The sequence below is a fragment of the Telopea speciosissima genome, chromosome 5 (genome assembly GCF_018873765.1).
Source record: "Telopea speciosissima isolate NSW1024214 ecotype Mountain lineage chromosome 5, Tspe_v1, whole genome shotgun sequence".
Classification (NCBI taxonomy): Eukaryota; Viridiplantae; Streptophyta; class Magnoliopsida; order Proteales; family Proteaceae; genus Telopea; species Telopea speciosissima.
The window spans coordinates 21711258-21738841 of record NC_057920.1 but is presented as its reverse complement, the minus strand read 5'-3'; the positions used below and the strand labels follow the sequence as shown (position 1 = coordinate 21738841).

The following is a 27584-nucleotide window of genomic DNA, read 5'->3' as shown; positions in this document are numbered from 1 at the left end:
GTAAACTGATTTCTTTGCTTCCCTCCACCCCCCGCGCGGCTGTTTATGAAAAATCGTTCATCTAGTGCTTTGAAAAAGACAATAAGCATTTACTTTACAACTGTTTCAAAACTTTGAATCTAAAATGCTTACATAGGATGCTGTAACAGTTAAATAGGTAAGAACTCATGTACACTTTCGCAGGGAAAATTAATTTCATTTTAGTTTTGGTCACATTGGTGTTGATTGGTCGATCAAAATGCCTGGGCATCTCCTGGGCACCTAGATTAAAAAGACTTGGCACCATGTTGCAGATAACCATAGCATGCATAAGCCTCTAGGATGTCTTACAACAGCTCCTCTTGGCACAAAGAAAATAATATTATTGAGCAGTCCAGAGCATTTCCACATTGCAGCCCATAAGGATGGCCAACCAAATGCAATACCACGGATGTGAAGCAAAAGAAGTTGGGTGTGATCAACTCATGGAGCAGTCCACAACTCCACATTGAAGTATCACAATAGGTTCTCTCCCCCCCCAATCTAAATTTTTTTTGGACAAATGGGTCCCAAAAACTAAGTTCACCAATGCCACATCAGCTGCACCACCTTTATGAAAAATGGTTCTAACACGTTCATTATAGGAATTTTTCTACATGCCCTCTACTTTGCGATGTGGACAATATCATTTCACATTCTAACCTTTGGATGGACAAAAAATCTCCCAGAGCCTACATGCCAATTTTTGGTGGTACATTTCAACCCTTTGGCTAACCATTTGAGTTCCCCCCCCCCCCCCGGATGCTGTCTTTTCACAATTTTCAAAGCATTATAACAAAACACGGAGAGATCAGTTGGCATGGATTTTAATACATGGATAAGTGATGATGTGGACAATATGTCCACTAAATTTAGGAACAAACCTAGCATCCACATGGTAATTATAGCAGGTGTCTGGGAACCCCCACAGCTCACTACTAGTTTTCCCCTCTTGTTCTGACCTTAACATGTTCACTGAAGCAGATGCTTGCTGATGGGATAAAATGCTTCATGCAGCATTCGTCGACCTTCCTTTGGGACCTTTTTGTCTAAAAAATTTGAGAGTTGGGGGAGTTGGGCAGACCTCCTAGAGATATTGGGTGTGGACCCATGAGTCCTAAAATACAAGAAATGGGCTTATTAGTACCTTCCCTTGTTTCTTTTCCTCCCTTTGAGCCTTCATCCATGACTGACCACCCCAATAAAACAATAGAAAATAGGATATCAGGTAAATTTAGAAGTACACTCCTAGGTAGCAAATTGTCAATGGTGGACCCCAACAAATTAAAATTGGTTTTTCACTTTAATAGTGCAAATAAATTTCAGACATATTGAAGAATATTGGGGAAGAACTTTATTCATTTTCCCCCTTGTTTTGACTGGTACTATAATAATTATATACTTTTGATATACTTCAGCCTGCTATGTTTTATTTACAGAATGTATCTACCAAAAAGTACATGGGTCTCTTAGAACTTTCCAGGGGTTATGCTCACAGGTCCGTGTTTGAGTCAGACAAATTGCAACCATTCAATGCTTACAGTACATGCATGGATACCATAAAACATGACTTTTGCAGTTGATCTATGGGTGGCTTAAATTTTATGAGGTAATTCTATCACGCTAACAAGATGTAGTATGGATGAGTAAGAAAACTTACATATTCACCACCTCCAATGACAACATCCCGAAAGCTTTCTCTTATTGTCATTCCACTCTTGCCATCAGGATCAGGCTGGGGCAGTCGTAACTTGGTGGGGCGCTCACTGTCCCTCACCTCATCAGGATCAAGAGGGTCCACAGATGCATAGTCTCCAAGAACAGAAACAATTCCCTCAAAACGGTCTCCCATTTGCTCATATGGCTTGACCGGGAAGACATAGAGGTGAACGACAGAAGCAATTGTCATCTGTGCTGGACGAATAAATAAAACTGTAAAACTTGATTATTGTGTATCAGGGTCACAGCATGGATAAATTCAAGCTGCATAAAAATTACATATCAGAAAGTATATAATCAAGAGATTCTGATTGTAAAAGCCTCATTAACCAAATCATCCATGATTCTCATTCTAACTGCAGTTTTAGAGTCAAAGTTCTTCTATTTGTCTTATCTAGGATTCTTCCCTGGACTAATACATCATTTTCAAGAATTGTGGAGGACTGAAATGGATAATTTTGATATATGTACTCCCATGCTTGACAACATCCATAAGCGTCTTCAGCTCTGGAAAGGCAACTCCAATCCTACGCTGGCAGACTCGAGTGCATTCGATCGGTTCTCCAAGCATCTTACATCTACTGGTGTGGTATCTATTATCCCTAAAACCACCATCAAGGCTATGGAACACATTCTCTGTGCTTTTCTTTGGAAAAGGAAAGAAACTTCCAAATTCCTCCACCCAATTAGCTGGAAGTCCATTTGTTTCCCCAAATCTGAAGGAGGACTGGGCATTCATTGTATCCGCGACTCCAATACCGTGGGCATCCTTAAAAGCTCATCTAGAAAATCTCCTCTCGTCAGGACTCCATCTGGGTCAACTGGGTTTACTCCCCATCTTCTTAAGAATGATTCCATCCGGACTGTTTCTACCCCCTTTGACTCCTCTTGGATCTGGCGCAAGATTCTCCTCTTTCGTCCCCTTGCCCTCAGAGCCACCTCTTCCTCTATTGTTGATGGTTCCTCCACCTCCCTTTGGCTTGATCCTTGGCACCCTCTTGGGGTCCTTTACAATGTCTTTGGGCCCAGGTTGATCTATTCTTCTAGCATCCCAAAACCTGCCCCCCTCTCTCTCCATCCCTCTATTCTTTCCCAGATCTGGCCGTCCCTCCCCCCTCCCCCCTCCTCATGCGGATAAGGTTATTTGGCTTCCTTCCTTCGATGGCATCTTTAGCTCTAGTTCAGCTTGGAATTTTGCTCAGAACCCTTGCCCCTTTGTTCCTTGGCACAAGCTAGTTTAGTTCAAAGGCCACATCCCTCGCCATAGCTTCACAGTTTGGAGAACCCTTAGCCTTTGCCTCCCAACCCAAGCCTTCCTCCTCCACCGTAAAATCCATGTCTCTCCTTTTTGCGTCTTTTGCTGGAATGGCTTCGAGGACATAGCCCATCTCTTTTTTGCTTGCCCATTTACCTCCACCATTTGGAAAAAAGACCTAACAACCATTTGGCCCCGTTGCAGGAGACCCCTAGACTTTGATAGAGAATGGCTCTGGTTGGACATGACATTCTCAAGTGCCACTATCTATGATATTGTTGGAAAGTTTTTATTTGGCTGCGCTATTTACCACATATGGATGGAAAGGAATCTTAGGAGATGGACTTCCAACTCTAGATTTTTTGATTTGATTTGGAAAGCCATCTCTTTTGATGTCTCCTCCAACCTCAGCTTTTTCTTCATAGGTCCATTTTTGATACCCCAAGGAACAGGCATATTGTTGTATCCTGGGGTCTTGATATTTCTCTCTTGCAGCCCCCCAACCTCTTCGTAGGTTGGCTCGAGGTTGTGATTCTACTCCTCCCCCCCCTCTCCCTCTCTCTCTCCCCTTCTCCTCCTTTGTTCATCCCACCCCCTCCTGGGGTTTGGTAATAGATTTTATTCACCAAAAAAATAAAAAAAATAGATGAACCTCTAGATTATCAGTGTTCAAGGTACTGTTGTCCACATCACTCCAATTTCCCAAGATGCATCCCACAAATCTTTCTGACTAACAGCTATTTTAATTTTAAATTTCCACTTAACAACGTGACAGAAAAATAATTTTTCCTTAGTGATGCGATTCCAGGCTCAATAACCTTGATTATGGGTCTCTATGGGCCCACCAATGAACAAAAAACTCAATTTTAAAGAATCAGAGGCAATTTCATAAATTCCGAGAACAGTTTAGGGTTATTGGGCAAGAAACAGAGGCAGGGATGTAAAGGTAATTAATATGAAGGGGAATGTTGTTTCTGAAACCTAAAACAGAGGAGGGAATAAAATATAAACGAATTACAAGGGGTAGGGCTATTGCGCAAAAAGGATAATCTGGCCTTACGTAATTCATCTTCAACCTCACAACACAAGCAGAAGGCTAGTAGTAACCAAATCACTTTCAGACGAGAGAACTCATTCATGCTTACTTTGATCAGCCTGAAATTTTAGGGCAAACTTTCAACCCTCAGCCCTTTTAACAGTGACCAATAGTGGATCCAAACAAAGTACCAGAAACAAGATAAAGTTTGCTGAAACCAGAAAGGGCGGAATTGTTAGAATCAGTCACAAAGAATGATTCAGTTCTCAACTCTAGGAGCTCTTTCTGGGTCCAATTTGTACATGCTGAATCGTCCCTAGGTAGTGATCTATATTCCATATTTTGTGACTGGAAGAAGAAGTATTGAGAGAGATCAAACCCTCACTTGCTGGTTCAAAATGTCGTTAGAACAGAGTATTGCTCACCAGTAAAAAGAAAAGCCATTAATACAAATGAAAAAACAGAAAAAGGAAGAACACAGAATAAGTAGGAAGAACAAAGGGAGTATAGAAGAGATCAGATATGAGAATCTGGGTCAGACAGAGGAAAGAAGAATACAGCCGCGTATGTGCAGCGCAACAACTCAAATAAATTCATTCAAAGCCAATCTGAATATTATGATGGATTGCATGCATATTTAAAGACTTGTAACATAAACTAAACCTATTCAAACCCAATGACTGAAATAGAGTTTGAATCAAACTCCACAACTCTATCCTATGACTCTATCAACATTGAATAAAATAATAAAAGGAAATTACAAAGCAACACCTAATTAATCCTAGTGAACCAAGCAACTGGAGGGTGGACCTTGGTGCAACGGTATGGTTGCTCCATTGTGACCAAGTGGTCATGGGTTTGAGTCTCTGGAAACAGCCTCTCTGTGAAGAGGGGTAAGACTGCGTACATTATGATCCTCCCCAGAGCCCACATTGGCGGGAGCCTTGTGCACTGAGTATGCCCTTTGTTTGAACCAAGCAACTGCATCAGTTCCACCACTCTTAAAAGAACTTGACTCCGTCGAGTTAAGTCGCGAAACCAAGATGTCCTTGTAATAAATTCTATGATGAGGTGGCACATATCTCGAGGATGATGGTTGCATTGCAGCTCTATGAGTGGGAGAATGACTTGGCTCATAGCCGGAAGAGAAATTTGTCACTATCGAGGCATATTCGTCAACACGTGAGGCAACATCAGAAACGTATTGCCTCCCTTGTTTCACCTTGATGGTATCTCGTGCACCATCGTAGATAGTAACAGGCTTTATGTTCCCATGGTCGCCCTAAGAGAACATCACAATGCACTATGGGACTGACTAGGCGAGGCACCTGGTAGTGAAGTAGCCCAAACTATAGAGTAACTCGTATAACTGCATCATCCTCTTCTCTAGCATTAAACCCAAAACCTCACACATAAACTTTCTTGATAAGCTTCTTCTCCGAGAGGTTAATAAAGATTTAAAGTATCGGTATTGGGTTGGAAGGGTGATTTTAAGAGACGTATCCTATCGTATTGGAGAGACGCAAAATATACCAAAGATACGCATGGAAATGGTCAATAAATGCATGGATGTGCTTAGGATACAAGTAAAATACAGTTTTGAAGCATAAAACAACTTATTATGCAGTATGTAAATATATATCAGTTTGATGCAAGGATGTGAGTCGTTTTAACTGATACAAGTATGTGAGTCGTTTTTTACCTAATCTAGTATGCATAAAATAAATATATAAAGAAAAAAGAAATCTGCAACTTTACATTGTTTTCGATCCATGATTTGAGCACTGTAAATCCCCAAAAGTTGTTGAAATGGTGTAGATTAGGGACATATTTTATGGTGTATGATTTTTCCCAACTCAAATTGAATAAAAAAACAAGTTTCCAAGGCATTCGGTTGCTCTCGGTTTCGTATCTCACTCACGATTTCTATTTTGCAGGTTTAAAGGAGGTGTATCGGGACCGTATCGGTCCTGCATCAGTCGATACACGAAAGATAGAGTTGATTTTTATTTTAAGTATCGTATTGATACCCACCGATACCGATAGATATCCAGCCGTTACACACAGTTACTTAAAAACCCTTAGGTTAATTGCCCGAACTAGGTTTGTAGAAATGAGGTTGGCTTGCGCTCCCGTGTCAACAACTGTATGGACTGTTGTCGAGTCCTCATAAAAAAAAAAAAGGGCGTAACCAGTGCACAAGGCTCCCGCCACTGCAGGGTCTGGGGAGGGTCATAATGTACGCAGCCTTACCCCTGCTTTCGCAGAGAGGCTGTTTCCAAACTCAAACCCATGATCACTTGGTCACAATGGAGCAACCTTTACCGTTGCACCAAGGCCCGCCCTCTGCTGTCGAGTCCTCATCATGTACTAGAATACCCTTTTGTCGGAAAATGGGGAGACTTCTCTACTAGTCAATTGAAATATGGAGTAAAACTAATTGAGTTCCATTTGACCTCGTCATCAGGACCATAATTAGTGTCATCATTTAGATAGAGAGGATAGGGATAATAATGACACACATCATTATTGCTATCCTTCTCTGCTAACTGTATCTTAGCTACGTTCACAGAGCAAGTCTTGTGGAGACACCTACTACCGAAGGGATCTTTCTTTCCATAGTTGTGACACAATGTTTTTCAACCACTCACTATCTTGGAGACCTCTGGCTTCTTCTCTTCAACCTTATGGGTCTCGACTTTCCTTTCTTTAGTCTTGGATGGAGGCCTGTATGGTTAAGAAGTCTTGAGCATGTCCTTCAAGTAGCTATACTTTTCTTTGGTTGTCTAGGCATATGCAGTTGCCACTTCAATTGGTCTGAAATCCCAGTTAGCAAGCTTTAAACAGATCTCTGTAGTCTGTATTTAGTCCACTGATGTAGAAAACACATTGCTGATCTATCTCCTAAAATCTGCATCTCGAGGACAACTTGTGGAACTCCATGGTGTAAGTATCCACATCTTAACTGCATTAATGAAAGTTGACCATCTTGTGGAAGAGCATTTTCTCAAAATTATGAGGAACAAATTTCTCGTTCAATATCTGCTTCATAGCCTCCCAATTAGTGAGGTCCAAGTCATCTGCTAAGCCTTGACAATAGCCGTGTGACATCCTAGGGATAATTGGCTCTGGTGGTGGTCTCGGAGGAGTATCTTATCCGTAGAGATTGTGTGTGTGTGTGTGTGTGTGTGAGAGAGAGAGAGAGAGAGAGAGAGAGAGAGAGTACCTCTATACAAATGATGAAGTCCTGAACACTTGATTGGAACTCCAAGCCTTGAGCTATAGGACTATTAAACAAACCCAAGGCAGAGAAGACTGCAATTGCCACACCTTGCCACCAAGTCAAAAAGACAATTGATTTGAAGACCAGAAACTTGGCCAATGGTTTAATGTGCTCCAATTCATCCTTTGTAACAGTATAGAATTGAACTAGACAGTACAAAGCCCACGACTGGCTGAAGTTGAGAACCACTGCCATGTATGGATACCTAGAAATTGGAAAGGTAGACTACATCAATAATAGATCAACATCACAGAACAACAACATTACATCAGCAACTATTAAAGCACTAGTGAATGTGGATAATCGGACAACATATTATTTTCTATGCAACAACAGGTGCAAGCAAATACAGGTGAATGATGTGATGTTGTTTGCATTATCAGACATTTATCCACTCATATGTACAGAACCTATTTGTTTGGGTTAGTAACAATTCATTATGTGCATGCGGGTGTGCAAGTCAGATAAGTATTAAGATAAAAACAGTTTTCACTTCATTGGAAATCAATCTATGGGTGCATGGCTATTTTTCTTTTCAGAGATTGTGTAAATGCAGTCTTTTACAGCATAATAACCTCTTTAGGGCTTCTCATGCGCATTTATTGATTAAAATTTGCAATCAGAAAAGCTTATGCTATTTTAGCTAGAAATTTCCAATAAGCAGCAACTCCATTATCTTCTTGGTAATGAACAATTACGTAACGCTCCATGCTGCAACCTATACGACTCATCGAATCAAGACATCTGTAAGCAGAAGAACATAAACTGCATCACTGCAAAATGCATGTTCAATCACATACTGACAAGCATTTAGGTATGCAGGGCCAACTAATGACGATTCCATTTATAGGGCTGCTGAGGAGGACTTCGAGCATTTCTTCCGGCATTACTATGACATGGCCAGCACTTGTGATACAGTAACAACAATCTGCTAATGATTTTGATCCTGTCCGAAACTCAATATGGTAATAGAAATCTAAGATTCTAGGATGGGCAAAAGGGTCCAATGTAAATTGCTTGTATTCTTCAATTTTCAAAAAGCTTGTAATGAACCATGCATAATTAATAATATTACGAAATGTTTTTTAATTTTATATTTTTTTTGGATGAATAAAAAATTAATTACCAAAGGAGAGAAAAAGGGGGGAGGGAGAGAACGTACAAACGCAAACCCAAGACAAGGCCCAGCCAACAAGAGAGGGAAGGCATCGGCCTGCAAAAAGAAAGGGGGGAGAGCCCTGATCAATTACAACAAACAAAAAATGGAAAAAACTCGGGCCACAACAAGGTAACCAAACCCAACCTCGATAAAAGCGCACTATCCAAGAGTATAAGGATCCGAAGTGCCACGACAGAGGGCATGACCTCTTATATCCATGCTTAGAGGCATAATCTTCTCGATGCTGGAGATGGAATAAGCTATATAAGGCCGCTTCTTAGGAAAAGGAGGGGAGCTAGAACCACGCCGATGGTAAACACGAAGAGGGGGACGAGGGACAATAGGCGGATGAAGAAGATCAGGGAGGGCCATGGGCTGGGGCGTAATAGGGGTGGGCCAGAGAAGGGCGGACCAGGCTAGAAGGGTTAGAGGAAGAGGACGATGGGCCTAAAGAGTTGAAGGAGGGAATTAATGGGCCGGTTACAGGAGCTGGACCATTTAGGACATTAAATTCAAAGGCGGAAGGGTGGAGGGTAGAGTAGGAAAGGAGAGAGAGGAGAGGCCTACCTGAGGGGTATCTATGGCGAGAGGTAATAGAGTGGGCTTAGAGGATCGAGAACTTCTAGAAGATGTGACTGGAAAAGGTAAGAGGGGGGGGAAGAGAGGAAAGGCGAAAGACATTTGTCAGGGGCACTGTCAAGGGAAAGTGACCACACGATGCATCAGTCGCTTTGGAGATAGAACTTGCCTCGGGGGCAATGCCGACTCACATGGGGGAGAATCGTTAGTCTCTTCTTCTCGTTGGACCATCGGTAGGGACAGGCCGCCCGATGCAGATTTCTTGCTGATTCTGAGGGGGGTTACGTCTCGAGGAACAAGAAGGACAAGGCAGAGTCTTGACAGCGGAGCAGAGGTCACCATCGACATAAGGTTGTAGAGTTGAGAGATAGTTATTACCAGAGGTCCCTACTAGGTTATTGACCAGCGGAAGGGACCGACGGTCCAAAGAGTGCCCCAACAAAGCCAGGTGCCGGCTTTTCTCGAATTCGCTGCCTTCTCTGACGACGGTAGAGAGACAACCACGACAAGGATTTCGAGACCCAAAAGGGGGTTTGAGTCATGGGAAGGAGGCAGGACAGGAGTTGGGAATGGTCTCAGGGGAGGCGGAGGAGGGTGGTGGTCAATGGTCTCAAGGGTGGTGAAAGAGTTGGGAATAAGAGGACCTTCATAGGGGGCTCCGTCAGTTAGAATGGGAGAGCAAAGATTAGGGTCGTGGCCAAAAAGTTTGCAGACTAGGCAGTAGTGGGGAGGGGTCCATTCATACACGACTTCTTGCTGAAACAAGAAGTGGTCTCCATCACGAACCATAATGGATGTAGGCAAGGGTTCATTTGCAGAAATCTCAACGCATATATGGGCGAAAGCTAGGCGATCTTTCCTCTTGGTTCTAGCATCCGAGTAGAGAGGGGTCCCAATGACAAAACCAACGATGTTGAGGCCTTCTGTCCACCAATCGTGGAGGGGAAGACCATGAAGCAATACCTATAGAGGAATGGTATTTAAGTCAACACAATGCAGTTGGAGTTGACGGTTCGACGGTTCCATTGATGGAGAAAAATGGTTTTCCGACCAACTTGCCATGGTCCTCCATTCAGAGCTCATAGCTTATCTTGTTCATCGGAGAACTTGAAGATGAAGAAACCGTTGTCCATCAAGTTAGTCTCTAACTTACCATGTAATCTCCATTGTTTTGTGAGGGAGAACTTGACGATATGGAAAGGTGGTCGACTTCCAATGAAGTGGCCAACTAGTGAGTTGACCCAGAGAGAGGCCTCATCGTCCAGTACCCCAGGTGGACAATGAGCAACCTTAGAGCTTCCAACTGTTGGAGGGGCGACAAAGTGAAGAGGAAGACCTTCCCAGAAGGACACAAGGGTTTGGCTGAACAGAGCACTCTAGGCCAAGCCAGACTGGGAAGTGGAAGGGGAAGGAGGGGGGGGGGGGGAGGGGGAGGATGAGATGGTTGGTGAGAAGGGGACCTGGGTGGTGACAACACCACCCTAGGAATGCATCCATGTCTAATTTTATATTTATTCATTCATAATTCATATTTTTGTTTTTTTAATTGAATTATGCATGTTCTAGTACTAAATTGTGTAGAATAGGTCATATTAGACCATGTATACAGCAACGTACACCACCAACCAAGGGTCCAAAGCCAAACTACCATTTGGGTGTGTTTCTTTTTTACAATTTAAGGATTCCACTATGTTTAGAGGGCCTAAAATAGGGTTTTTTAAAAGTTTCAGGACCTAATTTGTGTAGAATAGGTCATATTAGACCATGTATACAGCAACGTACACCACCAACCTAGGGTCCAAAGCCAAACTACCATTTGGGTGTGTTTCTTTTTTACAATTTAAGGATTCCACTATGTTTAGAGGGCCTAAAATAGGGTTTTTTAAAAGTTTCAGGACCTAATTTAGCCTTTGGGCCTCGAAAACAGTAGCCAAAACTTACTAGGGGGCAACATCGATCCAAGGGTGCTACATCGATCTTCTAGTGGTTATGACCCTCCAAAAAACCCTATATGGTATTGACATAGGACTATGATCTCCGAAAGAGTCTTCCCATCCATTATTTACGAATATCCCCACTTCCAGGTCTGACGAACATGAAGACTTTCTATCTCTATATCCAAGTAAATCCCTGGCTATTACTGGACGGAGGCCAGTGGGGCAAACTATCCTACCCAAACCATCAGTTGGAGGGACAAGTTGGGAAGTTGTTTCAACCAAAGATATTCCATATGTAAGAAAGATATCAGGTGTAGAAGGGAAATTGAGTCGGAGATTATCCAAGGATGCTATCAGCTAGTGGATCAATTCATTGATTATCTAAATCAACCTAGGAATAAGTTGTAGCTTGTAAGCAGTAATATTACATAACATACAGCTGCCAATTTGTAAATTGTACTTAGTCTGATGACACTTTTTTACGTTGGGCCAATGTTTAATGGTTGCCCTTTGTTAATTGTGGAATGCTTTCCAATTTTATGGTTCTTCATTTCTAATGCATATTTAAGTGTTTTTTTTTAATGTCGTGTGTTCCACGACTAAATTATGTATAGAAGCGGCTATATACAGGAAAGAATAGTAGGCTTTGGTGTACAATAGCAACCTAAGGTCCAAAGCCAAACTACCACTTTGAGTGTATATTTTTCAATCTAATGATTCAAACATGTGTAAACATGCTTAAATAGACAATCCCTAAAGTTTCAGGACAAATTTCCATATCTTGGCCACTAAAATTCCATTTTGAAATTACCACGGAAATGGACCAAATTTCAGTTATTTCGATTTTGGGCAAGGTCGAAATGGTCACCAAAACAAAAATTTCGAACCTTGATAGTAAGGGAGGTGGTTACCGTTTCTTTCTTATCAAATGGAAGGGTCATCTGACTACATGTGGATACACATCAACGACTTTAAGAAGCTCAACCTTGCGTTGTACGAGTGCTACATATCCTTTACACATTCGTCGGGGACGCCTGCTTTTAGCTTGTAGTTTCACTCTTGCTTTTGCCTTACTCGTTTAAAGGTGTGTTCTCATCTTTTGAAAGAAAGATGTACAGTTGCGGTCTTCTCGTCACGCTTCGGAGCTGGATGTTTCAAGCCGGGGAGAGTTATGTAGATTAGAGCTACTTTCTTAAGTACTAATGCAGGAGAAACTTAGGACAGTTTTATATGGCTTGCAGTTCAAGTTTCTAGTTCCTTTGAAGCAAGGTTCGGTGTTGGTCTCTAGATCCTGTGCTAGTAGATTGGGGCGAACCCACACTAGTAGTCTAGGTACCAGCGAAAGCAAGGGCATTGGAAGCCGGAAAAGAGAGCATACCTAAAGAGATGGCCGACAGGAGGCAAAGGTGAATTTCAAAACTGTTTTAGTTTGCAGCCCGGCGGTATGCGAGCGCAACAACTGAGGGGGTTTCAGTGCCCGTGATATCCCTGCCATTTTTTGGCCCAACATCCAAGTTTTGGTTTCAAGCTAGGTTTCAAGCTAGCTCGAAACCAAAATATTTCACCGAAACTGGGAAATTTCGACCGAAACCTGGTAAGTTTCAACTACAGGTTTTCACTAATAGTTTCAAGGCCCAAACAACCAAATAAAGTCCCAAAACTTCTGGGAAATCTTATTTTAGGCCTTCTAAACATGGTGGAACCCTTGGATTGTAAGAAAAACACACAAAATGCTAGTTTAGCTTCAGACCCTAGGTTGGGAGTGATGCAGAAGCCAAGTTGTTTGGGAAGAAATACTCTAAGAGAACTCATGGGAGAAGGGCTGGTTCACTTCACCAACTGGTGAACCAACCCAATGGGCCATAGGGCCAGCCCAATAGGGCTGGGAGTTGCTGGGTCTCTTAAAACCAGAATCGTGGGGGTATAATTGTCAAGTTATTGACAAATTTTGTAACTTCAAGTGTGGGCCGATATTCGCATATAGTGGACCAAGGAGTGAAGTATCTTATGTTTCTAATTTAGTTCAGTCAAGTAATTAGAGTAGTTTCTGATTTTCTGTTGAAGTTATTAAGTAATTAAGTTTATATTTTTTTCTTTTACTTGAGGAAAAAGTCCTGCTCTCTATTTATTGCAAGGCTGCTTTAGCTACTCCCCACGATTTTAATAAGTTAAAGGGGAAATATCATCCCCCTCCCCTCTAAGTATCCATAATATCAAACCCCTCCCCCAAGTTTTGAATAATGAAATGCCCTCCCCTACTTTTGAAAGATTCTAGCAACCGTACCCTAAGTGGCTAACGGTGTTAAAACAGCAGTTCAAAAGATGATATTACCCTTCTTCTTCTTCTTCTGGTTTTCTAACTTCTTTTTTTTTTTTTCTTTTCTTTCTACATTCAAAACCCATCGATTGAAACCACCATAGCCAAGCAGACCGACTATGTTGGTTTTTCCAGTAAAAACCTGCGTCACTCTCCATCTCCCATCCCTCTCCTTCGTCCCCACTGAAACCCCAAACCCACCTTCCCTTTCCTTTGTATCTCACCGTAACAGTGGAAAAAAAAAAGTTGAAACCCTTCTGCAAACCAATCGAACAACTCCTTGTATTTTCCCAGAACCAACCCCACCGTCTTCCTTTTCCAAAAACCCCAACCCAACACCCCTTCTTGGTTCCGCCAGAACCAGAAAAAAAAAAACGGAGTGAGAAGAAGAAGAGCAGAGAGGGCGAGAGACAGAGTACAGAACTAAAACTAGAAAACAAAAGGCCTCATACCTGGTTTCAGACAATGACACCACTGGAGAACAAAATCCTTTGCACGAGTGATATTTCCGTCAAATTGGACGCTGCTCCTGTTGGATCGTGGACTGCAGTTTGAAGCCCGCATTCTCGTTGGCCTTCTGTTTTGACTGCAAAGTCGACTCCCAGCCCATCGTCTTCCTCAACTTTCGACTGCCTTGGAGACTTCCATAATGGCTTTCTTTCTCTGTTTGTTCCTATTTCTGTACTTTTCACTGTTTCCAATCAGGTGTGTGGGTAGCAAACTAGCAAGTGACAACCAAAGGATACAGAAGTGCTATTTGATATGCATCCAAACCAATAAGTAGTGGATGAAAATTTTAAGCGTTTTCATTAATTGGGCTGTGTGGTATGGCTCCAAGAAAACTTGACTTAATGGGAATCAGATTGGAAGGTGGGTGGGTAATAAGATCTTATTTTTGAGATCAGTTGTGGTGCTTGGAAATGCCTTGGAGACTTCTGTATCCTGATTTATACAAGTTGTCTGTTAACAACTGAATATACATTTTCAGATAGAAAATGATTCAATGGTATGGAAGCAACACAGCGGAAGTGGTGATTCAATGGTATGGAAACCCAAATTGCAATCCAGATTCCAGAAACTAAGGGCGGCAACCGTTTAAGATTTTCAGTCGACTGGGGGGAATTTTCCGGCCAATCGAAGGCCGGTGACCAGTCTACTGGTGGCGGCGATGATTTTGCGGAACAGAGGGCAGGGTGGGTAAGCAAGGGGGTGGGGTTTTGGGGTTGAAGAGGGAAAAGTTGGAATAAAATTATATTAAGGGTAATATGGAGTTTTAGAAAATTTGTAAATGCCCAAGTCATCACTTAATGGCGTTTTTTAACGATTAGGGTATGGTTGATAGAATGTTTGAAAAGTAGGGGAAGGCATTATCATTATTCAAAACTTGGAGGAGGGGTTTGATATTATGGATACTAGAGGGGAGAGGGATGATATATTGCCTAAGTTAAATGAAGATTTGCTTGCTGCAAGTAAGATTCTCTCTCAAGTAGTGTGTTAGACTTGAAGGGCTGAAGGAGCTTGGCTGTGAGAGCCTAATCCACCTATCCCCCCAACCTTCTATTTTCTATCTTCTCGATCATCACTGTCTCTCCATCTATCTCTATGTTCTGCTGTGATATTGTGACTGCCCAACCACTGAGAAGACCACTCTGGCGCTACTGCTGGTGATCGAACATGGAGAGTCCACCCCCTGCGGATTCCAGTTTCTGCTTCAGTTTGGCTGCAAGCTTCAAGAACCCATAGCTCCATAATTCCTCACCAGAATCTGCAGAGTTTTGGAGCATAGAGTCCCCTCACCAGGCCCTACACTTGATCCTGGTTTGGACCTCTGGTTTGCAAGTTCCATCCAGACTTTCTATTTTGGTGTCACCCCTGCAACTCTCAAGTCTCCATTCAGCCATCAGAATTGCACCAGATTTACAGCATAGGTGCACCTCTACAGGACCTTCACTCGATCAAAGTGTGGGTCCAAGTTGCTGCTTGGTTTGGTTTCTACTTTCTATCTTCCCCATCTATCTCTGTGTTCTGCTGTGATATTGGGACTGCCCAACCACTGAGAAGACCACTCGAGTGCTACTGCTGCTGATCGAACAAGGAGATTCCACCCCCTGAGGATTCCAGTTTCTGCTTCAGTTTGGCTGCAAGCTTCAAGACCCCATAACTTGATAATCCCTCACCAGAATCTGCAGAGTTTTGGAGCATAGAGTCCCCTCACCAGGTCCTACACTTGATCCTGGTTTGGAGACCAGACTCCCTCTGGTTTGCAAGTTCCATCCAGACTTTCTATTTTGGTGTCACCCCTGCAACTCTCAAGTCTCAATTCAGCCATCAGAATTGCACCAGATTTACAGCATAGGTGCACCTCTACAGGACCTCCACTCGATCAAAGTGTGGGTCCAAGTTGCTGCTTGGTTTGGTTTCTACACCTAACTCCCCTACTTTCTATTTTGGTGAATTTCCTCTTTGGCCGTTTCTAGCCATCCAAATTGGCTCAAACTTTGGAAGTCACTTGTGCAGGCCCAGACTTGAATTCGACCCTAATATTAGCCCCTTCTACTGGCTGAAACCTGTGTTCCAGCACAAACCTCTATTCTGAACCTGTGTTAGTCCATTCCCTTCTACTAGGGTTTGTTAATTGGTTAATGTGGGTTTACTTGGACTAATTCTGAACTAATTTAGTCTTACATTAGGTAGTGTATATTGTACGCTGCTGTCTACACAGTTTTTTTTTTTTGGTGAATAAAAATATCATTACCAAAAGCCCCCAAAAAAGAGGGGAGGGGGGAAACTATACAAGCCTCAAGCCTTGCGAGGATAGGCTACGCGGAAAAAAGAGAGAAACATCTAATCCCCAGGATACACAAATTTTGTGAAACCCGGTCAAATTTCCGAATAAATTTGAACTTTTGGAACTTGTGTGATTTCAGGTTCCAGCTTTCAGTTTATGGTAGCATCGATGCTATGGACTATATCGGTCGAGGATACAGACGAATCTCTCGACACTCCTATGGAGGATTCCAGGGATTCTTCTCAGCTTGCCCTGTTGGAGTCAGAGGATCCCCGCGAAACCCCACACCGGAGTTACCTGTGCCGGATCTGCTCTCTGGAGGCCATGCAAAGGCTCTCCCTCAATTAAAATTATTGTAAGTGTAATTTATTTATATTTATATAAGTGTTTTGTACGACCGATTAAGATTAGAGGGGGTGTCTATGTAAATTTGCCCTGTGGGACCCACTTTCCCAGTGGAGAACACTGTCCCGGACATTTACCCGAGTCCAGATCACCCTTGATGTCGCATGACATTATTCTATACCTGAAATAAGGTAATAAATACAAAAGAATCAATTTTAGAAATAATTTATGACCAAAAGACGATTCTGCCCCTTAGTGGTTAAGTGTCATATATATATATAACTTCTCTTAAATCATTCACTATTCACATCTTAGAGAAACTGAAAATTCGTTCCAGCTTAGGAGAGAGAAAGAAAGAGGAAAAGAGAAGAGAAGAAGAGAAGAAGAGAGAAATTGGGGCTGCTCTTGAAGGCTTACCTCCCACAACCGAACCTGAACTTGAATCTCCATTAGAAGTGCTTCCAGCACCTGTTCTGCCTCTAATTTCTGGTAAGCCCTGAGAACCCTTGCTGTATCCTTCTCCTTCTCCTCTAAGTTTAGTTTATTTTTAGTCTAAATACACCTAAGATGGCTGGACTCCATTAAAGCTTCAAAGTTAAGCTTGAATAATTAGATTTTGTCGCGAAATTGGGCTGTTCTAACTAATTCCAGCTCAATCAGACCTGAAATTGAGTGTTAAACTCTAATTAGACCTTAAGTGTTGAAGCTATTACCTGTATAGTAAACCCTAACCTAGCTAATTTAGGTTTAATTGAAGAAATTCCTAAATTAACTAACTAATTATGAAATTGGAAACCTAGGTAGACTGACCCACCTTGAAATGATGTTAAAACATCAAATTGGGCCCATGCATGTAAGGATCTGCCCAAAATTAGCAAAAACCCCAAATTCGGACACACTCCCGGATGGAGTTGCTGGTCCATGGGCGGTCGACCGGCCCTGTTGGAGTCTGCATCCTGCTGGTCCTTTTGATGCCCCCTGCTGCCTTATTATGCTGGGAAATGACCTAGTTTCTAGTGGAATCTAACACAGGCTGATTTTATATATTAACTATGTCTGTCCTGCTGTTCTTTGACTGCCCTTGCTGGATTCTTGTTGGATTAACTGGCTAGGGATAGACTACTCATCAGGTAAGGGGATTCGACCTTAATTTCCTGCGTGTTTATCACATTTTAATTTCAACTTTATGCTGAATGCCATGCTCATGCATCATTACCTCTATACCTGGAGCATGTAGTTTTCTAGCTTTTATTTAATACATTAGACTGCATGTAAAATAGGTTGCACAAAAACATATTGCATTGATTATTTATATGATGTGAATTTATGATGATGGAATTCGGTAATTTATAACTCAGATCATGCTTGCCTCATCATGTTTAGATTGCACTGGGCTAGGTTGATATTCATTACCCAGTACTGCGCCCCTTACCAACAGGGGGAAAGGTGTTGGACAACCCGTGGCAGAGACCGATGTGTTAGTTCTGGGATGCCATCTTCTGTCCCATGTTAGCGGGTCCCTAATTCCGCTGTGGGAATAAACAGGCAGGGTTGGCCGTTTGGGGGTCTGTCGGGGTCCGATGTGTTAGTTCTGGAACTGGCGGGTCCTCACCGTGGTAGAATGGTTTCGCTCGGGTGACCGAAGGGTTAATTCCGGGACCGAGGTTAGCATCTACCACTAGTAGTAGTACTTATACCTCATGCAACTTAGTAACTGTGCTAGGAGCATACTAGTTAGGACATGCATCATGATTTACTGTGTATGTATGTTTCCCCCACCCCTTACTGGGCTTAGTTGAGAGCTCACCCCAGTGGACGTCCTTCTTTTCCAGATGAGACTACTGCCGTTACCGTTGCTGGCTCTGTGGGGATTGCTCCTTCTCAGGATGCTTTTCCTGTTGCTGGAGTTGATACTCCTGTCCTTATTGAACACGATGCTGCATGCTCCTGCGATGACTGCGCATTCTCCTGAACGTCCGGGCTGACCAGGCTACTCTCCTTCCTTTTTGGTTTATAACACTTTTGTATAGCTATAGTTACTAACCTGTTGGTTTTTGAGCTTGTCTTATCTCTTTTTGGGTATCAATGTAAATGATGTACAAACAAGCTTCTTTTGAATATAATACTATCATTAGTCTTTCCTTATTTATTGTTTATTGCTCTATTATTGCTTCCGCTGCATTTTAAATTCTGATAATTATGGATGAAACTGCGAATAGAACACTGCATTTGCGATCCTGGTGGGATTCTCTGGGTGTCTGAGACATCCAGTCACACTTGGCCCTTTTTGACCGGGCCGGGGTGTGACAAATTTAGTACTAGAACACACATAATTCATCAATTAAAACAACTAAAATATGCATTAGGAACAAGGTTCAAAAACTCGTCTCGAGGACGTGTCTCGACCAAGGTTCTAAAATTTGGGTTTTGACCAGCCAGAAACCGACGTATGGTCGAAACCTGTGATTTTTTCCTAGCCAATTCGAGTTGGTGGTTTCAAGGCCCAGAAATGCTTTTTTTGATCTAATTTTTTGTATACAGCCTATTTTTGACATTCTAAACACAATGCATGAACGATTTTCACAAAAAAAAAAAAAAAAAACTCAAAATGGTACTTGTGGTTTATGACCCAAGTTTGATAGTGTATATTGTTCTTGTACATTGGCCAGAAACTTATTTATGCCCAATATCATTTAAGTAAATGAATCATTTACTTAAGATATTATTCATAAATAAGCAAATTCCCCTCTATTTGAATCCAATAAAAATAGTTAAAAAATCAAATTCCAAAAGGATAAAAAGTCAACCCCCCAATTAAAGAAGAAAAACTAGATTTTCGGCGGTAGGTGAAATTTTCAACTTTCTAATGCTGGGGTTATTCTCAAATCTAAATATTTCATAAATCTCAATATGGTAAAACTTTGCTAAAAATCAAAAGTGCGGTAAAATATTTATTTGTTTTGATGTTTGAAAAAATATTTTCTTTCAGAGCGATTTTAAACAACATTCGTGCACACCAAATTAATTTCACCGGAACATAACTCCTTCAATATCAAATTTAAGAAATCTTGGATTTGTTCCAGTCAAACTTAATTTGGTGTGCGCAAATGCTGTTTAAAATCACTCTGAATGAAAATGTTTTTTCAGGCATTAAAACAAATAAATATTTTACCGCACTTTTGGTTTTAGTAATGTTTTACCATATTTATGAAATTTTTAGATTTGAGAAAAACCCCAGCATTAGAAAGTTGAAAATTTCACCTACCCTTAAAAATTCAATTTTTGTTCTTGAACTGGGGGGTTAACTTTTTATCCTTTTGGAATTTTATTTTTTAACTATTTTTATTGGATTCAAATAGGGGGAGGGTATTTGCTTATTTATGAATATTATCTTAAGTAAATGAATCAATTACCTAAATGATATTGGGCATAAATAAGTGTCTGGCCTGGTTTCTGGCATAAATAAGTGCCTATCCTGGTTTCCAGCCAGGCTTCCTCAAGTTTTGATGGGGATAGTTGACACTTATATAGGTATTTAGGTTAAACCTGGCGAAATATGGTCGAGTTGGGTTGAAACACGGAACTTTTTAAAGTCGATGACCATCTTGTCTCGGTTTCTTGCGAAACCGAGATATCTCAGTCGAAACTGAGATTTAGTTCTGTGGTTTCGACCAGGTTGAGATTCTCGAGATGGCGAGATCTCGGCGAGACAATGGTTTTTTTTTGTTGTATCGGGTTGAGGTTTCGGTGGGCAAATGGCCATAGTTGGCTCCAAAACTTTAAGAGAAGCTTGTTTTAGGCTTAATAATCATATTTAAATCTTCAAAGTGTAAAAAAAAGACACCCAATTTTGTGCTTTGGATTTGCACCCTTGGTTGGCAGTAAATGTCGAATCCTTATGTAATATTTGCCTATACACAATGTTTGAGTGCTATGAGACATAATGGGAAAATAAAACAAATAAATTATGCAATAATGGATAAAGACACATAATATTGAATAATTATTTAAGAAATAGTCAAGGACTTAAAGTAAAAACTACAAAGTACAGTGAACAATGAGGTCAGTGGTTCAAGACCCTATATTTGTATTAAGGAAGTTTTTATTTAAGTTGTTGTACTTTTAAATCCTAGTCATAGGTGGGCCCCTCTTGATTAACAAATTTCAAATTTAAAAAGGGGAGTACACATATGGAGGGGGAGAATCCTTGTCAAAGAGATATTTTAGAAGTTGAGAAAAAATAGGAAAGTATCTAAAATCCTGGGGATTGAGGGGATTTAAAAGTGATGAATTAAAATAGAAGGAAATAAGCAAATAAATTAGAAATTGGGAGAGACTCCAAACAGTGAGGTAAATCTAGAAAAGAAGAAAAAGAAAAATTAAAGGGAAAAGAATTAGAGGTCAAAGGGAATTAGAGATTTGTGGTGAGTAGGAGAGAGAAAATAAAGAGATTTAGAGAGAGAAGGAAACAAAGAGAGAGAGAGAGTGTGTGCGATTGAGTTGTAATAGGAAAGAGGGGGAGAGATAAGGGAGTGAAACAAATCGTGAAGAGAGAGAGAGAGATAGGGAGAAAGAGAAGGATCTTCTTCAAATACTTGATTTTCATCAAAGATTGGACTTTTCTTCGTCAATTGAGGGTATAATCGAAGGGTTTTTCATTCAATTGAAGGATTATAGGAGTACCTTTGAAGGATTTTGAAGAATCATTGGAGAATTCATTGAAGTACTATCAAATTTTCTTCAATTTTGGAAGAAAAAAAATTCTGGGTTCTGGGGAATTCGATTGGGGACTTCAATGGCATCAAATCAGTGAGTTAACATCTATTACCTCGTGCTTATTTTGTATTAAAATATCCTCCTCCCTTGTTCTAAAATTATGATTTTTCAAGCATGTGTTAAAAGATTTATTTGAAAAAACTATGTTGAAAATTCATTGATTTAAAGGCATAGTAGCATGAGATATGGTGAGAAGGATGTTATGATGATATTCTTCATGATTCTAGAAGCATGGTAAATCCTTGCGTGCTTATGGATGTATGGATGTTTATGATTATTTAATTGTGATTGAGAAGGTGAGCCTGTAGTATGGCACAGGGCATACTTCTTGTCCTCACCTTTGGTGAGTGAGTTGCATTTGTAGTACGGCAAGGCAGATGTATTAAATTGTGATTGAGAAGGTGGGCCCGTAGTACGGTACGGGGCATACTTCTTGTCCTCAGTTTTGGTGAGTGAGCTGCACTTGTAGTACGATGCAAGGCTGTAGAAAACCTAGGACCTGTAACCAGTAACCTTAGAGAGGAGAAAAGAGAGAACAGAAGATGGAAGTTGTAATTCTTGAATTATTTAATTGATAGGTAAGCCCCTCTATTTATAATAGAGGGGAAATTACAAAGTGACTAAACTAGGCGATGTGGGACTAAAACCCACATAGCCGACATAAACTTAACAATATAAGAAGAATAAAATTATCCCAAAAAGACCAGAATACCTCCATGGTATTCTGGATTACATATTCCAACACTCCCCCTCAAGCTGGATTATACAAATAAGAGAAGAAGAAAAATCCAGCTTGAACTAAATAAAAAAAGAACTCCATAATGATGCTAACACTCCCCCTCAAGTTGGCACATACAAGGTATTAATGCCCAATTTGAACAAAATGGGAAAAACTAAGTTGCAGTAGAATCCAGCTTGACATATGAATGCAACTCACAAATAAACCTTCAAGAACTTGAAAAAATAGATCTTCAAAACTTGGAAAGACATGATCAGCAAACCGGGACTGGAATGTCTTCCAAAAAGGCAGCTTTCAACGATCTTCAATAGCTATCCAGTGATGAATCTCAGATTGTCATAGTGACATAGAATCTTGAAGTGAAATAACTAGAAGCGTGCGTAAACAAACCGAATCGAGCGTGGAAAAAACTGTATCAACCCAACTGAAAGTCCTCAAATAGGCAACAACCAAATATCTTCAATACTCTTCAATACTTCAATCTCCCCCTTACGGCAAACTCAACCCAATAACGAAGGATACCCAATGGCAATGGTGGAGAAAACTGATCTTCTATGTTTTGCACCAATGTTCCTGCAAGTTCTGCGTTCTGCAATGTCTGCAGGTGTATTGTACATAATCCCCCCCTCACGTGTAGTACATGTGGACATAACAGAGATGATGTAAGAGATAGGGCAAAAACATAATATTCCAGAATTTTCCAAGAGGTGCTAAGGGTAATTAAAAAGGAAGGAATGGTAAAATTGTAATTTACCAGAAGTGTCCAAAGGTGCTATGGGTAAATACCAAAGGTATGGGATATGAAGGGAATTAGAATTATTGAAAGGGAACGGTGTTGGAAAAAAAGGATGGCATGACTGTAATTTGGTGGAAATCCACTTTTAAATACAATCCAAGCCAAAGGGTAAACTAGTAATAAACCAGAATTTTCAAGGGTCAATTGGGTAGATAAATAGGGAATGGCAAAATGGTAAATAACACAAAGTTGAAAAAGGAATGGCATAGCTGTAATTACCAACCAGAGGAGGGTTACTTGATAGATTAAAGAAAAGGATATAAAAGGAATTACCAATTATTAACTAGGGATAAACTTGAAAGGGGAAATAAAATAAGGACAAAAGTGAATAAAAGAAGAAGCAACGAAGAATCAGAACTTGAAATAAGGAATTAACCAACAGTACCATCTTCAACCTCAAGACTTGATCGAATCAAAGAAAGCAGCGAAGAACTCGATCACATTAGAGGAAGCAATGAAGAATTCTATTACGATTCCAACAGAAATACCACGATACCAAGAAGACACCTTCAAATCCATCAATTGAACCAATCGAACCACACAGCAGCAGCGACAATGACGAGTTCGATCAGCATATCATCCCTAGTTCAGAAAAAATCATATTGGTAGAAGCAGATCATCAGTAGCAGCCATCGACTCCATCCTTCAAACCACGAAATACCAGAACCCTAGCAGTGGCAGCCAGAGGTGTAGAACCAGAGGCTGAAACAGCATCTTCTCTTTGAGGTTGATTGTAGGAACGATACTTGGGAAGGACTTTAAAGAATCGTGGACCAAGGCAGGGAATGATGAAAGCAGATTCGAACAAATTTGATGCAGCAAAAACGAGAGTTCCAACAGATCAATTCAGCAAATTGATGTCTGTTCTTAAAAAAACCAGATCTGAAACCTGGAAGACAAAATCGAGTTTGGAAATCCCTGCAAGATGGAGAAGAAAAAACCTGCAACTGAATCTAGCGGTAGCAGCTTGATCATAGGGACTCCATAAAAAATGCTTCAAACAATGGGTATCGCAGTAGCAGCAGGGCATCCACTCTACCATATTCTGCAATCAACTCCTTTAGAGTCAATTCCAGCGGCAAAAAAAGGCATAATAGCACTTGATAATTATAGTAGCGGTAATAACATGTCGATAGCAGTAGCAATAGATGCAGACCAAGAATGATAGCCTGCGGTGCTGAAACAACCAGAAGAAGAAACCAAAACGAAACAGAAACGAAACCCTAGTTCTCCTTTTATGAACTAGGGTTTCTCCATATATCGGAGAACCTGACACGACTCTCAAACCGGCAATCTTGGAGAGAATTAGTCACTAGTTGCCTAGCTCTGATACCATGTAGAAAACCTAGGACCTGTAACCAGTAACCTTAGAGAGGAGAAAAGAGAGAACAGAAGATGGAAGTTGTAATTCTTGAATTATTTAATTGATAAATAGAGGGGAAATTACAAAGTGACTAAACTAGGTGATGTGAGACTAAAACCCATATAGCCGACATAAACTTAATAATATAAGAAGAATAAAATTATCTCAAAAAGACCAGAATACCCCCATGGTATTCTGGATTACATATTCCAACAAAGGCAGATGTTTGTGGTTACATTCATGTGCATGCTCATATTTGAACTAGGATATCGTGGTTATGCTTTTGGCCAGGTGTAAGCATGATGTTTGTGCTTGGTTATGAATATGCTATGTTGCTGTTTTCATGAAATCTGTTATAGGGATGCGTAATCCTAATGTTATGTATATATTTTCCAACTTTGTTATGGTGCATGTCTTTTAAAATATTCGTATGAGGTTTGGATGTTATCTCGTTAAATTTGTTCCCAAAGCTTACCCCCCAACCATGTTTCATATGAGAAGACCGTAGATATTGGTCAGACTTGTGCGGAGAACCAAGAGGACGGAGCTTATGGTTGTGATAGGGACATACATTATGATTGATTTTTTAAGTTTATTTAAATTCTGTTTTAGACTTGAACTTTAAAGGACATGTAATTTTGATTAATTTGAGTTTTGAGACCATGTAATAGTTAGTTAAACTTTCAGCACTATTAGAAACTAGAATTTAATCATGTAATTGAATGGATATGGATAGACTTCCGCTGCAATTATGTTTTGAGACTACGTGATGACTCATAGTCGGGTTCACTCTGGGTCACACTCCCTAAGACGTATGATCTTGTGGACTGTTAACGAGCAAACTCTTGGACGGATTTGGGGATGTTACAGACTGCCTATTGATATGAACTATGACCATGGTTTAAAGTATCGACCGATACGATACAATATGGACCGATACGTATCGGTAATCTAATGTAGCTCTAGATAGGCATAGGACCTACTAGAGGCCAAATATTCAGGATCTAATGATAAAGGAGCCAAGGGGCTGCTGGTTCTGCAGTTGCAGTAGGGCAGAATTGAAGTTTAGGTCAATTTCTAGGGTTTAGGCTAGAATAATAGGCGAGTGCATTAGATGATAAAGCTAGGCAGGTCTAGGGGAAGCTAATGGTATAGGTTTGATGATGTTTAAATAAAAAAAATAAAATTCAGAAATTTAGGGTTAGGGTTTTGGGTTTTGGGAAAAGAGAAAGTTATGAGTTTTAGGGTTTATGGTGGAGGGTTTGGTCTAGGGTTTAGGTCGAGTTTCCCAAATAGGGAGAGGGATGTTCGATCCAAATATGGGGGGTTTTTAATGGCTGGTTAGGTCTGGGCAGGTTTTAGGTTGTTTTAGGTTTTAGTGGAGGTGAGGGGGATTCTAGGGTTTAATGTAAGGATGGGCAGGGGTTACTATAGAGTGTAGGGGAAGGGGTAAGGCTGATGTGGATGAAGTTTGGATGAGATTGATGGAGGGGATTGGGCTGGACAGGTTATAGATGAGGCTAGGGTTTAGGAATTCAAATAACGTAAAAGGGGGGCTGCAGGGTAGGCTGTAGAGGATTAGAAGAAGAAGGGAATGACTGAAAATATTAAATACTCACTGGAATTGCAGGTTCTTCAATGGCAGCAGCTGAGAACTTAGAAGAATAGAACCACCTTCAAACTTAGGGCTCCTCCCGGCCGTCACGGCGCAAGGAGTCATAGGAAATCCACCTACCCTTTCTTCCTTGATAGAACCACAAGGCAAACACTCACAAGGAGCAGCAGCAGCAGCAACAATGGCGGCAGCACAAGTTCTGTTTTTTTTTTTTAATTAATCAACTATGGTGGGGAGCCTCCCACGAAATTTAATATTTATAATAAAAGGCCGATGGCCAAAATCCTAGTCTAAGCAAAACACTCCCTCACTAAATTGCGGAGGGGTGGGGACCTAATAAAACAACTTAAAACTTAAAACAAAAAAGACCTAATTGTCCGTAACAACTTAAAATAAAAGACTTGATTAAATCACTTAAATTGAACCATAGTTTGAACCGGTCCAATTTAAGTTTACAAATAAGCTGAAATAAAAACTAAGGAAAATACTAAAATGCAAACCTAAGCTTCGGCTCCCAAACTAAGCCCTAATTTCAGGGCTGCTTCTTCTTCCTTCGGGTGTGGGCACTTGGTGCTGCATCAGCTCTCCCCGACTTGAAAACATTCATCTCCGATGAATGGCTGGAGGTCATGGAATGGTCATTCAAATCAGGGTCAAGCTTCTTAAGTTCATCTTCAGCAGGTGGCTCGAACTTGTAGGCGGGCAGCAGCTCTTTGATGGGCGGGGAAGGCTGGACTTATGGCTGGGTAGCAGCCCCTTGAATCATCACATGAATGCCTCTTGTATCATTACCCAAACCTTCGTAGTAATCAGCCACATCATCATCATCATCGGTAGGATAAGCATCTAGGCCCTTTTCTTCATCATCATTGTGAGCTTCTTCCTTTTCAGCCTCATTGATGGTCTTCTTCTTGTGTGGGCAGTCCTTAGCAATATGTCCCTTTTCTTGACAGTAGAAACAAGTGACGGGTTCATTACGTCCCATAGGAGCTTTGCCGTTATCATCAACACGTGGACGAGCAGTAGAACGAAAGGTGCTGCCTATAGAGGGACCTTGTCGTGAGGTGCTAGCGCCGGTGTAGCTCGGCTTGGAAGAAGAACCCAGCTGTTTACTTGAAGCTAGTAGCTCCTCTGCCTTCAAGGCCTTCTCAAAGCAATCCCGGATGTCTGTAACTTCGACCACACCAATTGCTCTGTTTATCTCACTTGTCAAACCCAATTTGAATCGTGAAAGCATCTGGATGCCCTCCTCTCTAATGCTAGTGCGAGAAGAAAGTGCATCAAATTTCTTCATGTACTCAGATACAGTCATGGTCCCTTGGCGTAGGGAGTTGAATTGATCCTGTAACTGAGACCTAAAGTGCCTTGGCAAGTACTTCTTACTCAGGTTGTATTTCATGTCCTCCCAAGTGCGGGGTGCAATCCTGTCAAAGTTCATCTCCCTTTCAGTGGTCCTCCACTACTCACGTGCTGGTCCAACAAGTTTAGTAAGGACTAGCTTCATCTTCCTCTCTTCAAACAAATCATACCAGTCAAAATAATCGTCCAGGGCAGCAAGCCAATCATAAAATACCTGAGGGTCATGATCACCATTGAATTCTTTCAGTTCAAGCTTCACCTTCTGATTGTCAGTGTGGTGCCGATTAAGACCTTGGTCTCCAGTGAAGTAGGATCTCATGTACCCCTCAAAAGTAGGTTGGCGACCTCTATTTCTGTCCCGGTCTTCTCTATTTCTGTCTCTGTAGCCTCTCTGTCGATCTCTGTATTCTTGGGAAGGCTCACGGGTACCTCTAGTTCTGTCCCGACGATCTCTGTAATGGTCTCTGACATCTCTGAGTCTATCCTTGTGATCTTTGGAT

General features: G+C 41.1%; 1 protein-coding gene and 1 long non-coding RNA gene across 3 annotated transcripts in view; one reads left to right on the top strand and one right to left on the bottom strand.

The window, feature by feature from the left end:
* The window catches only part of LOC122662661 (protein LAZ1-like), a 68503-nt gene that overhangs the window by 1174 nt on the left and 39745 nt on the right, over positions 1-27584 (bottom strand). For both annotated transcript variants that reach the window (XM_043858363.1, XM_043858364.1), the window contains exons 7-8: positions 7255-7516; positions 1679-1927 (exon numbers count right to left, since the gene is read on the bottom strand). In XM_043858363.1, coding sequence (XP_043714298.1) covers positions 1679-1927; positions 7255-7516 — 511 coding nt within the window. The remainder of the gene's footprint in view (positions 1-1678; positions 1928-7254; positions 7517-27584) is intronic.
* LOC122662662 lies at positions 19727-25875 on the top strand. The gene is made up of 3 exons (XR_006333069.1): positions 19727-19875; positions 20499-20502; positions 25863-25875. It is a non-coding gene; the product is annotated as an uncharacterized LOC122662662 (long non-coding RNA).